This window comes from Tiliqua scincoides, chromosome 3 (genome assembly GCF_035046505.1).
Source record: "Tiliqua scincoides isolate rTilSci1 chromosome 3, rTilSci1.hap2, whole genome shotgun sequence".
Lineage (NCBI taxonomy): Eukaryota > Metazoa > Chordata > Lepidosauria > Squamata > Scincidae > Tiliqua > Tiliqua scincoides.
In genome coordinates, this window is record NC_089823.1 from 43,958,466 (window position 1) to 43,972,993 (window position 14,528).

A 14,528-nucleotide genomic window follows, 5' to 3' on the forward strand; every position below is an offset into this window, starting at 1 on the left:
GGGAATGCTGTGGACCACCAGTGGTCCATGGACTATGGGTTGGGAATCCTAGCTCTACACAGTAGTTCTGGATGTTCTGAAGAAAGTACATTCCCTACTGCTTGTACAAGTGTTGATTTTCTTTCCTTTACTGGTCAATCCAGACAATAGGACTGATTTAATCTGTGGGATCCAGAAATCAAACTATTAAGGAAATCAAAGATATTTCCTGAATATTAAGGACTGTTTATATTACTATTATATTATATAGTCAGGAATATAATATAATATTATATTCCTGACTATTAAGGAAATCAAATAGCTACTTATTTTGGAAATACAAATGCTTCATTCCCTCTTCAAATGAAGCATTTGTATTTCTAAAATAAGTAGCTTTTAACCTTGCCACATTCCATCACAATACAAATCATTTGAATAGCCACTCCATACAATCCTGAAACCAAACAGTAGGAAATATAAGTACCGGTGGATGCAAGTTCTAAGGAATCAGAGATAAATGGAAGTAGGTGACAATAATTAAGCTTTGTTTTCTGGAGAGTTTTTAATGGAAATGATAAAATTAATTACTACTAGCCCTTCTGTGTTATCATGATGTTCATATCCAAGTTTATTTCTAGAACCATCTTAGAACAATTTGAGCTCACTTCTGGCCTTCCTTATACATATAGAGAGAAAGGAGCATAGCTTCTGCTATTCCGCTATGTAGTGCTGAACAAGGATGACGCGCATGACGTTGGTAGATTGTGTAGTGAGGACCCCTTCTCATTTTATGTTGGCATTACTAGAATCAGAGATGGTGGTGATGCACCATTCACAGCCCTTCGCTGAGAAGGCAGATCTGGCCTTCACATGCACTGTTTATATGTAGGTTAGACTTCTATAATGTGCTATGTGTGGGTCTGCATTTAAAGACCAGAAACAGGGCTTTTTTCTGTGGTGGCACTGCAGCTCTGGAATTTTGTCTGAGGTGGTTTGCCAGACTTCTCCACTTTTGCTACTTTGAAGCAGTCTGCTGGGAACAGTTTAACTAAACTCAATTTGACTGTGTTTTATCACTGTTGCTGCTTTTAAATTGCTGTAAAATTATTTTACTCTTTAATTGTTCTCTGGTGGTGGGTGTTTCATTCTATTACTGTTAGCCACCTTGTTATAAAAGGTGGGACAGAAATAGCTTTAATAAATATGACCTTTAGATTTTACATATATATGTGAGGAAAGAGAGAGAGAGTAGAAAACAACATCCCTGCTACTCCCTCAGTTCTACCTACAGTGTTATGGGCAATGCATAATTAAAGCAATACATAGCTTGCAGAAATCAGAATGCACTTCTGATTCCCAATTTCGAAGTGAGCCACGTAGATTTCAGTCCAACTTATTAATGTAAGCTCGTTGCACTCTTGGAACACTTTAAAATCAAAACTCTGATGTGGAAGAGAAAGCTTCAACGGGAGAGTCTTGATTTGTTGCCCATAATACTTTATATAGTGTTCTGTAACCAAACTGGAATATTTCTCGAGTCAGATTTTGCAAACAGCATCAGATGCTGAATATAAAACAATTTCTTTTATGTTCATTGGATAGGCAGCATAAATGTGCAACCAGCCAGGCATTAGATATACCTTTGGCTGTCAAGGGTAGTTTATTTGGCAAAGCTATTAAAGGCTGTTTGGAATTTGATGGAACAGTGCTTTGGATAAATTCACTGTGCTATGAATTGTTGCCAAGGCTGATAAACACCCTCAGCGGCCAACTGGGAATTTTATCAAAAGTACTTCTTGTATTCATCCCCAGGAGTCAGAACTAAGCCCTAGATAAGAGCCCCACATCTCTTAGATGCTTGATTGAAACAGATTTGTATTCTCTTGGGACAGATAAATAAAACCATTCTGTCTACAGGGATGTCAAAATATGTATATGTTTTGAACTTATTTGCATAGACATCCAAATATATTAACAAAGGCTGTAAGCCTAGCTCAAAATGAGTTCTTACGAAATCACAGTTTAAATTATTTGACCAGTGAGGAAAATCTGATGAAGATCCATTAGGCAAGCTAGGAATCCTTTTCCCTGAGACTAAGACCTCATGCATCTTTGTTTTATAAAAACAGAATATTAAAGCCCAGCTGGACCTGACCATAAGTCCAGCTAGTTGAGTATCCTGTTTTCCACAGTGACCGAACCAGTCACTTCTCCAATTGTTTGTGCTTCACCAGATTAGCTGCACATTTCTGAAGTGATTTAAATTAAGAAATCATGATTGTGTCCTTCAGAAAGAATGTGGCAACAGGTGCATGACTTAAGAGTGTTTCAGTGCAGGGAGGTGGGTCTGGGTGTTGCATCCATAGATTTTATAACATCTGAACAGGGCTTTTGTTTGTTCCAGGAGTCAACGAATATATAGGTGGAACCTATTTATACTTGTTAGTTCCATTCCATGACCCAGCACAAGAAAAAACTAAATGTGCTAAATTCCATAGAGTTAAGCAAATAGGCTGCAGCTTGACACTTGGGGCTAGAAGGAAACTAAGGCAGCTGTTATCAATCTCCTCTGCCTCCCCCTCCTCCACTCCGCACTCAGCCCTCCCAGTTGCCAGCTGTCCCCACTTCTTTCACAGGTGGGATGTTGGACTTTTAAGAGTCCAGTCCTATGCATTTCTACTCAGAAGTAAGTCCCATTTTAGTCTATGGGGCTTACTCCCAGGGAAGTGTGGATCAGATTGTAGCCTAAATCTCATACTTTGGCTTGCTGGGAAGACTTGCTTGCTGGGCTATTTTGTTTCCATAGGCTGGAGCATGGAAAGCCTGCAGCATCTCAGTCTGAAGTGGGGGGGGGGAGAATTGGGAAACACTCCCTGGGTTTTTTAAAGCAATCCCCTCTGTTGCCACCACACCTGCCCCTGAGTGAGTTCCACCTTGCTGTACCTGCTCTGGCTACAGAGGTTTTCCACACACCCCTCCCCTCTTCAGCCTCTCTGTTGCCTCAGGAGCTCGAGGAGTGTTACTGTTCCTTGGCAAGGGGAACCTCTTCCATGGCTCCAGGGCTATTTCCCTGCCTGGGCAAGGTGGAGCCTTTTTGCAGTGTTTTGGGCTGCCTGGAAACAGAGTGAGATGGCAGCACAGGACAAAGGAGACAAAGGTGTGTTACACTTTCAGTCCCCCCTACCCCGCCCCATTTGCTTTGAGACAAATCTGAGACAGATAAAAAAATCTGTGGATAAATAGGTTGCATCTGTAGTTCTCAAAGTTGGTTTGGAAGTTGACATTACTGTTTGTATCAGGGAAGAAAGTGTGCTTTCTGGGTGCAGTTTAGGGCCATACCATACATTACATGCAAACACATAAAAGTGTAGCTGAATTGCCCAAGGTTTTAACTAAGAACCCTGGGAGTAAGCAACAGAGAACTGAAAACCTATGAATAAGGGGACCCCCCTCCTCACAGAGTTTTGTATACATGTTTGCACTGTGCTTTTCAACATTTGTCCTCCACCGTACCACTTCACACAGTCCACCTATTTGAAGTACCAGTAGAAGTAACTGATGATTATATCATTGCTAGTTACTTCTGGGTTGGGAGACCAGATGTGATGCAACAAACACCAATCAAAAACTCAGGATGATTGGGAGGGCTTTTTCAAGCACAGAAAAGCATGCTTTGGAACCTCCTATTGCCCCTTGTTGTGTCACCTTCCTGGACTTACAATCGGGTAGTAGGTGTCCAGGGGTCATGCCAGTGTCATCAGAAACCACATCAAATACCACTGGTGGTACCTGTGCCACTGGTTAAGAAACACTGTATAAGCACAAATTACAACCCAATCCAGAGCACAGAATGCCCAGGCCACATACAGAGTACATACGTAGAGTGCCCAGGCCCAGCCTATTACACCAGCTCCCATGCACGGACCTGAGGGACTGTTGGTGCCTCCCCTCCCCACCTTCCCAGGATCTGTGTATACTGAGGGAGGAAAGAAGAGATGCCCAGGCCAGAGGAAGCCTTTAACACTGGCTCCCATCGAGTCCAGCATTGGCCCAAGAGTTTTGTTGTTTTGTTGATGTGTTGTTTTTTGTGAGCATTTTGTAAGCTGCTTTGGGCATCTGCTTTGGCAAGGGAAAGGCAGATTATAAATTCTTCAAATAAATAAATAATAAATATTAATTCAGATATATTGAACAATTGTTTTAAATGGGACTAATGGTCCAATTCTGAGCTGCCTGGTGCCCAGAGGAGTAGAGCTACCAAAATGGCTGCCACTGTGCATGCTGGGCAACTGCCAGCATCTCCTCAAGAGGAAGGGGACATTTGTCCCCTTCCCCCAAATAAGGGAGCAGGCCCTGCAGTGGGGCTACTCAAGTCTATGCTGGCTTTTTGGCTGTGAGAGCTGAGAGTTCCCATGTTGGACCGTAAGGTCACAACCCCTCCCTGCTCCCTCCCCCCCCAACTCACCCCACCCTGTTCTGGAATACCTCTTCCTGTCCTGACAAACCTCTCCACCACCCAGAGCTCTTCCTTTGTTCCCAGTGGCATGTGGTGGGCTTCTGGCTGGTGCTGAGCTAAGCGCAGACTGGCACCAACCTGGCGCTGAGTGTCGCAGACATGCCTTACAGCATGCTTGCAACACTCAGCACTGGCATAGGGCTGACATTAGGAGCTCAGACTTGTGCTTTTATTCCCTTGTCATTGTGCTTAGGATTTCAACTTTCAGAAAAAACAGCCATGACGTTCAGTGATAAAGACACAGGGCCAAATTCATTTTCTGGTAGGACCTACAGAACAGATATTAATTTACTACATAACTTGAGGGCACCTTGTGGAATGCAAAAAATCAGACAAAACCCAGCATAATGCTTGGAGAAACAGCACTGTTGATAATGAGGGGATAAAGGTAGCTAAAAAAGTCAGTGTTGAGATGTTTTTTGCAACATAAGTGATTAAGGAAAAATTTGGAAGAGGAAGGACAGAAAAAGGCAATCTGTTCCAAGTGGGGGCGTAGCATGAAATGTTGTGGAAAGCTAAGTGTGGGAGAAACAAAGGCAGCACTTAGAAGAAAAAGGACATATGGTATAAGGACAGTCGGATAAAATTATATACTATATATAGGTAGGTGTGAAACTCTGGGATGTTTGTCGATAGGGAAAAAAGATTCTTGAAATGTAATATAGTGGTACTTAGAAAAAATGAATAAGGTGACAATTGAATTTTTTTAAAGAAAAACTAAGAAAATACATTACCACAGTTCAGATATAATACTTAAGAAACTCAGAGGGGCTCTTTGAATTTTCTTCAGAAGTTGGGCACAGATTTCCAGAAGCCCTTTCTTTGAGTGCTAGAATTTTCTCTTGTCCTATGTCCAGATCCAGACTCTTCCCTTGCGGGTCTGTAGGAGAGTGTGGGCAGGGGATGAGGCCTGGCACAAGTCTCCATAGGTCAACTGGGATCATCACCCAGCAAGCCACTGGCCTGGTTGACTCCCTGTGTGTGCCTACACAACTCGCTGAGGCCTCCTTGGCCAGGAAGGCTGCATAGTTGTCTGGGGCAGCTGCGTTCTTCTGAGCTCAGGAGCTGGGAGGGAGCATGCTGACAGATGTATCATCGACTGGGGGGGGGAGGAGCTCCTGTGTCACACTGCAAGAGAGTACGCAGTCAACTGTGACCCACCCCTCTGAAGGGGAGAGGAGTGAAGTTCCCAGTGGGAGGGCATGGCCAGGAAATGGGGAAGGTACCAGAGGGGGTAGAGCAGGAAGGGGCATGGAAGATAGGCCCCTTGCTCTGCTCAAAAAGCTTTCTGTAAGCCAGTGATGAGGTCAGCTGGGTCAAGGCTCAGGTAGCAACTGGCTCGGCAAGACCCAGAAAGGAGGCTGAGCCTCTCCCAAGGTGGCAGCGCTATCCTGAGGCAGTTGATGAAGGCTGTATGCGGTGACCAAGCTCCTGCTAACCCTGAGGCCAGGCAGGGATGGAAGGCAGAAGAGGACCACTCCAGGCAACACGGGATAGATTAAATTAGGGGCTACAACTTCAAGGGGCACAGACCTCTTGCTAGACTTTGCTATGACTTTGTTTCTCAAAGATATTGTCCCTTTTTGCCAGCTGAGTTGTCCACACTCCTCCAAACAGAAACGCCAGTGGCCTCCTGGTATTCCATCCAAGCAGCTGATCCTGTTTAGCTTTTTCTGGCAAGGCTAAGCTTCTGGCAAGTTCAACTTGCATACCATATCTACTGCCTATATTAGGAACATTCAAAGCTTCCATTATTGATTTTTAACAAATTTCAGTTTCCTGTTTCATCTGAATACAGGAGACTATGATATGTACAAAATTTAGTCAGTAATAAACCAGGATACCAAATGAGAAATACATACTGGTTTGATATTCTCATTTGCAAACCAACTGCGGTTTGCAGAAATCACAGTTTCCCATATTTGGACAAAATAGGTAAGTGCATTTTGTTATAAACTTCAAAAGAAAGCTTCTAACTGTATGTGAAAGAGGAGGGTAGGGAAAATGGAGTTCTTGCAGTGCACATAATGACAAACCATGGTTTGTTGTTAAGCGTGAACCAGTTCTTCTGGTTCATGTTTAACATGAACAGCTTTGCAAAGCTTTCTAGCATAAAAAAAGGAACAGGAAATGGATTGATATGTGACTATTTCTTGAGAGAGAAGTGCTGCAAAATATAAATTTGCTTAAGTAATGCATTAAAACAACCCTATTGAGTCGTACACTGAGATATAACACTATTTTACACCATGCTAAGCAAATGCTTGGAACGGTAGCTAGTAAGCCAACAGTAAGACCAGAGATTTTATGACTTGTTCCAGCAAAAGAAAAGTGCCTACTGTGTTGAAATTGCTGTTTAAACTGTCTGTGCTCTTAAGCGTTCAAACTGTGTGCCAATTTAACTTCACTTGCCAACTCATCTTAAATGAGAAGGGGAGGTGTTGCAACCGCTGTGTATATTACAAAACCTTCAGAATGTTAATTTCTCTTCCTTATTGATCTGTGAATATATGTATTCAAGCTTTTTGGTCAACTACACTATTGTCAAACTGTGTTTCCAATGTCCCACGTTCCAGATTTAATGAAACTCTACATTTTTATCATGGGTTGTTCATATCTTTTTCTTAATATTTGAAGGGCATCTGCAAACACTCCACTGGGAAATGCATTTGGGCAAAACCTTTCAAATAGTAAGGACAAGACATGTACAATTCACAGTGGAAGACACAAGTGACCCATCAGAGAGAAGAAATGACATTAATGACCGTGTATAGTGCACAGGAAAAGATAAAAATGAGGTGACCTAACATAGAATTAAAATAATAACAAAAGTACAACCAAATTAATTGCAGTAATACAGTTCTAATTCTACAGCAGCTGTATGCAAAGGCTCAAAGTCTATAGATTGTGATAAGAAAATCTGCAAAAGTTCAATTTATAATGTTAAAAAGAGGCATATAGGCCAGGGAGGGGAGATAGGAAGCAGTGGCCGCCTCTGCTGCCATCCCTGTCCTCCCTTCCTGGGCCTGAACCGCCCCATGGACTGCCCTCCCTCATCCAGAAATGCTTCCTCCCTGCCTCCCCACCACCCTCCCCATGCCCTGGAATGTCTCCCTGCTGCTTGGTAGGGAACTTACCACTGGTGGGCCTCGTCACTCATTGGACCGGCGCAGAGGCCCAGTGCTGACTGGTGCTGGCCTTCCCACTGGTGCATAACCCCTCCTAGCCTCCATAACATGTCTTATGGCACATTTGCATTGGCCATTGCCAGGACAGTGCACAGGAAACTGGCACTGCCCGGCAATAGGATCAGGCCCTTAATTGCTAGTACTGTTGATATTAACCCGTTTTTTCTGACGCACAGGTGTACACATTTGGTCCCTGTTGCGTATATGCAGCGTTGTGCAGAAATGGCAGTCCTTGAACCAATATTTCTTTGCCCAAAAACAGATTAATAATGTGAGGAAATAATAACACTGAAGTGTTTCCTGTTGGAGTTATCTTTCCAATACCATTTCCATGGCGACATCCTAAATAGATAACCTTGGAAAAAAAAGCAATTCTAGGATTTTTTTTCCCCAGTTTCTGAGGTATTTATCTTTAATTAAAGATTGTTGTCAGAGGTTTAAGAAAGAGATGACTTGTAATTGCGCATACAGCATTTTCACTCATGTGTTTCAACAAGCTTATTTGATCAGTACTGTAGTGTTATTGGTTTAAAAAAAAAACTTGTTTGTGTACACAGTTTTAAATGTCAGTGATATTGTCTTAGAACTGGTTGCTAGAAACTGGGCTGCAGACATAGTAATGGATCCATTGATAGGCATCTAAAGGAGATGTGCAGGAGGAGTTACAGTGATGTGGTAGAGCCATATAAGAAGCCTCAAGGATCACTCCTGCACCCCACTGCATGTACAGTTAGCGTGCATGCTGGGTTAGCGAGTGGACCAGAACTCATTTTCCCCAGGATTACCCACCACATCCTATCACACCAGCGAAAGCAAATTTCTTTCTTTCTTTCTTTTTATAATTTATGTCTTTAATAAATATCCTATAAATTTGTTTAAGAATTTATATCCTGTCTTTCTGCTGAAGTGTTCAAGTCAGCTAACAACCACTTAAAACAGTAACAGTTAATAATGTAATCAATAAAATATTTTGAAACACAAATTCAGAAAAAATTATCTTCTGCATTCCAACTTTTTCTTTCTTGTTATATGTCTCCTCGGCATCCCATGACTCCTTCAAATAATAAGACCACTCTGTTGGTTCCTTTGCTACACTCATGCAGAGCTCTCAGAACTCTGAAGAGGTAGCTGTAAAGGCACTGACTGCTCAATGTGCAATTTGGGAAAGGTAGAATCCACTGTCTGTCATGACAGTTAGTGTCATCTCCACGTCCCCCCTGTAGCCAGGCTACTGCCTAATAATGTCTCATCCATACTGAACTCATGCAGAGGATGCTCTACTACCTTTGCTACATGAGATCAGGAGTGAAGGAGCAATGCAAGGTAAAGGAGCTTCAGCAATTGCTGGTCTCAGCACGAGCCTTTGTGTGAAATTGGATTATTTCCACTCATGGACACGCATATAAACTGAAGGAAAGTGAAAAGCATGCTCTGGAAAAGCGTCAACCCAACGTCCTTATATGCAAATTACTTCTGAGTGAGTACATATTGAGATCTTAACAGTAGCAGCTGGAGTAATAAAAATGCTGAAGGTGCAATTTGTTTTTTTAAGGGTCCATCCAAAAAAGCAAAAGTCCTATATAGTTGGGCTATTTGCCTGGATTAGAAAGGTGTAGTTGAGTTGTGCATGGTTAAGTATTTTTTTTAATCATGTCACCTGAAGTAACTTGAGTTAGACCAACAAAACTTGAAAAAGTTTACATGAAGCTGACATTCTACCCTCTCTGCAGAAACATGACGGCCACTTCACAGTCATCCAGTTGGTTGGAATGCTACGCGGAATTGCATCTGGCATGAAATATCTTTCCGATATGGGCTACGTGCATCGAGACTTAGCAGCTCGGAATATTTTGGTCAACAGTAATCTCATGTGTAAAGTCTCTGATTTTGGATTATCACGAGTATTAGAAGATGATCCAGAAGCAGCTTATACAACAAGCGTGAGTCTTTTTTTCCCTAATGTGAAAAGATTATTGATTTGGGTTAGACATTTCTCCTTATTTTCTATTACACTCGTTTTTGCCTCATTTACAGCCCAATCCTATCCATTCTGTCCTCCACTGATGTAGCTGTGCTGCCGGAGTGCACGTTACAAACTGTGGGGGGGGGGGGCATTCACAGAGGACTCCTCTGGTTAAAAGAATATTTGTTCCCTTACCCGGGGCTAAGCCTCTGGCACCCAAACAGGTCTACACAGACCAGCACCAACAATTTAGGTGGCACAAGTCCAAGTAGACCCAGGAAGATGAATTGAGGCCTAGAAGGGGGAAAAGTTAACAGTGTTGTCACTGCTGTGGTTACCACTCCCTTCCAAGCATCCTTCCGCACGCTCCTTCCATCCTGGTCTCTTCCCTGGTCTCCTCCCACCCTCCTTCCACCCTGGTCTCCTTATCCTATCTGCCACATTCCACCTTCTTCCCACCTCCCTCTTGCCCCCAACACTGACTTACTAGCACCAGGGGACATGAAGGGACCACTGGTGGGACGTCACTGACTACTTGCACAAAAACCATCAAGGATCATACACTGCTGCAGCACTTGTTCTAGCAGCATAAGACCTGCATAGGATTGTGGCTTTACTTTTGTAGCTACTGGTCAGATTGTCTGGTTTTTGTATCAGCTATCATTGTGTCTTGGCTATCTTTAACATAAAACAGGGTGTTACTAATCTTTCTTTATCAGTAAGCTGTATTCACGTACATATTTTTTTCATATAAGAAGCTTTTATTTTTATTTTTTTCTCTTCAATTTCTTGGGCCATTGCTCCCTAGTCACCTAAATTTATTTGCAAATGCTTGGGAATTTTATTTTGGTTTCAAACCGAATAAACCTACTGTATTTATATTATTACTTCATGTTCCATGGCCAGTATAATGACAAAACAGTGAAACACTTGCACTCTCAGTCTTTAGGCATGGTTAGTTTTATTTCAGAATTATTTTAAATCTGGAAATATGGCATGACCTGAATATGATGCTGTTCATGCATATGCTTCCAAATTCAAATTTTTCCTTCTCATTCAGTTTGTTTCTATTTGTTTCACTATTACCCAGTAACTTTAAGTAATGACATTTTTATTCATTTTTTTTATAAGAAGGCACAGGGTTCTGTGTAAAATTGATCTTGGCCAAAGCTGCACATAAAAATTATATCGAAATGCACTTTAGTGTTACCTGAAGCCTTGCAACTGGTTTATAACAAAGAGACAATTTTATATCAACTCTGTGTAGGGAACTGCCTTTGTTTCATTAGGCTCGTAACAGAGAATGGTGAAGTCTCAGAGTTTGACAGAACTTCCTTTAATTACTCATGCTCTTAATGTGCTTTTCTTTTTAAAATAGCACATGATCAGAGATGAATCTCCCCACCCAAAAAAAAAAACACCCTTCTGTTTGGGGGGGGGGGGAGGGGGTTTAAACAACCAGAATGGGCTTGGGAAAGAGAAAGCAAAGGGGAACCGTGTTTGTGTTTCTCAGGGCTTTGCTGCTTTCTCTTGTCTCCTTCTCCCCCTTTATCATTTGTGTGTTTTGCTTCCTTATGAAGCCATCAAAGCACCTGCATCCCTTGGCTGAGTTGTTGAATTTTATCCTTTTGTGTATGTTAGTGCTTTGCTCTGGCACAGCCAGGCCTGGTTCAGGGCGAGTTGTAAACAGCTGTGATAGCATGATTACCTGAACACCTGTGTAGCCACGCCCTAATTAACCCAGCAAAAACTAGATTGGGTGCTGAATCCCATTTAAGCCTCTCCATGCAGCTCCGCCTCAGCAGTGGGTGAACTGAGAAGTTACTGCTGGAGGCCTTGTCAGAACAAACACTGTAAATGGCCATGGACTGACTTTGCCTTTGCCTTAAGGAAACTGGACTATAACTAGGTAACTCTGAACTACTGTATTACATGTGTATGACCTGGATTGCTCTAACTATTCTGTGTATGGCTCTGTACTCAAAATACAATTGCACCTGAAGACTCTGCTGTGTCTGCATGTTTGACTGCACCCTGCCCTGAAGTAGGACATACCCAGGTTCTTACCTAACACAATATTCTCAATTTCTGCCCTCTAAACAACAAGCCTTTTGTCATCTTGAGAAATTTTTTTTTTTACATTTTCAAGTCTGCTTGTCAACAAAAAACATGGAGTTTGTGACCCGGAAGTTTGACAGTGATGTCATCAGGTCACCCCCATCCTTCTAGGTCAGTGAGGTCTGTGGCGCTGGCCTGTCCAGCATGGGAACTCTCTGCATGTCACTGTCAAGTTTAAAACCAGACTTGGTGACTCCAAGATACAAACTGGCATTGCAGAATTTGTGTGCCATTACCACAGCAGGTCTTGAGATCTTTTTCATGGTCAAAACTATACAAGGTTGCATAGCATTCCTGTGGCAGTTCTGATAATGGTCCTAACAACATGTACACCTCAGTGTGTCAGACTGTAATCAGATTTCAGAAGCGCTGCTTTCCAGAGAAATCAGTGTGGAATCCAGTTTCTTCAGGTCTGAAAGGCATGCTGACTCTTGAAATCTTGCAACTTCGGGCAGACCCTGTTTGTGTCCATTTGGACTGATATAGGGCTCAATCCTATCGAACTTTCCAGTGCCAATGCAGCTGCAATGCAGCCCCAAGATATGTGACCAAACATTCCCTTATCTTGAGGAGGTCTCTGCGACTCCCCCCCCCCACTGCAGGATGCAGTGCATGCCCTCCCATCTGCATCAGTGCTGGAGATAGGATTGGGCCCTAACGCTGATGTTCCATAGATAACAGACAACCAGGAAAGTTGGGATGCATGTCAAACAGATGCTACATGCTGTTAAAATACACATAGAAGAGCACTTACGATGCATGCATTTTCCTGCATTGCAATGACTTCATGGAAGGCAGCCTGAACCAAGGGCTCATTTGTAACTTTCTTGGATTAATTTGGTAACAGCATTTCAGTGGCACAATCCTGCGAGGATTCTCTCGAGCAATGGAATTAAGATCTTTCTGAGAACTTAATGCAGTCTTGATTGGCCATCTCCAACTACTATTTGACTCCACTGGATAACTACCGCTTCAAGACTGAACAAAAACATTCAATCTGTTGAGCCGATGTTTCATAAACATTTCTTGAGTAGTCACCCACCTGCTTCTTTTTGTTTGTTTGTTTTTTGAACCCAAGCAATCAGAATATTTTTGCTTTGTTTGTGAAACTCACTGTAAGACTTCCCTTCATTTGTTGCTTACAATAAGAAATTTTGCCCTTCTGTCCATTTATCCTGTTTCTTTAGAAGCCAGATAGCGTTCACATGCCTGACACTGAGTTTTATGAGAATAAGAGATAATTCTTTGCCTGATGTCACTGAAGGCAAGGCATGTAGCAACCTATAATTTTAAAACAAAACAAAACAAGAACGAATTACAAGCTAGGGACATTTTACATTTTACCTATGGCATTTGTTGGCAGGAATGGATAAGGAAATATCCAAGATAGCACAAGAAGTTGTTTTTTGCCATCAGAGCACTATTTTAGTGCATGCTGAATGTTGCCAGGACAACAGCTATGAACACAATGACATGTTATTTTATGAACAGGAAGGAACACTTATCAGAACAAAAATAGTATAAGCTCTTGAACCCTTCTTGACTTATCAAAATTTCCACATTCTAGGAAATACATTAATTTCCTCTGTCACAGTGTTTGATTCATTCTCAAAGGAGAAGATGAACAGGGCTGGTGTGCATGTAGCCACCAAATCTGAATGTGCACTACACATGATGGGATAGCAACCATTTACTGGTTTAATTTCAGTTTATTTAATTTGTGTATCACTTCGTAGCCAACACATTTGTGAGCTCTTCCTCCCAAATGTGTGATATAACATGTGATGATAAGGTACACACATGGCCTGATTCACATCATTCTTCCTCATAAAAAAATGGAATCCATGAATTCACATCCTGTGTCATCTTTATATTGCATCTTCAGTAAGAGAGATACATGCTCACTGTCCAACCACATACAGTTGATTCTCATTTCAGATAGTGTTGAATTTGACTTTTAAAGAAAAAAAATACAAACACCATCCAGAAGCAACAGCTGGTGTGAAATGCAGCTACAAGAATATTAACAGGCATGAGATACTATTATTGTGTCACATCCTTGTTGTTCCAACTGCAGGTTGCTAGTCTGGTTCTGAGTGCAATTCAGTATAATGGTTTTGAAGATCTAAATAACATGGGACCAAAATACCTAAAAGACCACCTGCCCTGACATGGATCGGCTCATGTCATGAGGTCTTCTAGGCAGGCTCAACTAACAGAAGTGCAGTCAGAAGGGAAGTATTAGAAGGTCCTCTCAGTGTTGGCCCCCTCCCTGTGGAACTTTCTGTCATGGGATGTTAACTGTGCTTAAGAACATAAGAACAGCCCCACTGGATCAGGCCATAGGCCCATCTAGTCCAGCTTCCTGTATCTCACAGCGGCCCACCAAATGCCCCAGGGAGCACACCAGATAACAAGAGACTTGCATCCTGGTGCCCTCCCTTGCATCTGGCATTCTGACCTAGCCCATTTCTAAAATCAGGAGGTTGCACATACGCATCATGGCTTGTAACCCATAATGGATTTTTCCTCCAGAAACTTGTCCAATCCCCTTTTTAAAGGCATCCAGGCCAGATGCCGTCACCACATCCTGCAGCAAGGAGTTCCACAGACCGACCTCCCTCTTCTTCTGCTTCCTCCCTCTTCTCCTTTAGAAAGCTGTTAAAGACCCAATTATTGCATCAAACCTTCTTCCTTTCTTATATTATGTTAATACTCTGGCTGCTGCTGTAATTTTAAAATCTTTTAATGATTTATTGTGTTT

At 42.2% G+C, this 14,528-nt stretch overlaps 1 protein-coding gene across 2 annotated transcripts in view; it reads left to right on the forward strand.

The window, feature by feature from the left end:
* EPHA6 (EPH receptor A6) overlaps window positions 1-14,528 on the forward strand; it is a 499,677-nt gene that overhangs the window by 439,277 nt on the left and 45,872 nt on the right. For both annotated transcript variants that reach the window (XM_066619606.1, XM_066619607.1), the window contains one exon: window positions 9,414-9,623. In XM_066619606.1, the coding sequence (XP_066475703.1) occupies window positions 9,414-9,623 (210 nt within the window). The remainder of the gene's footprint in view (window positions 1-9,413; window positions 9,624-14,528) is intronic.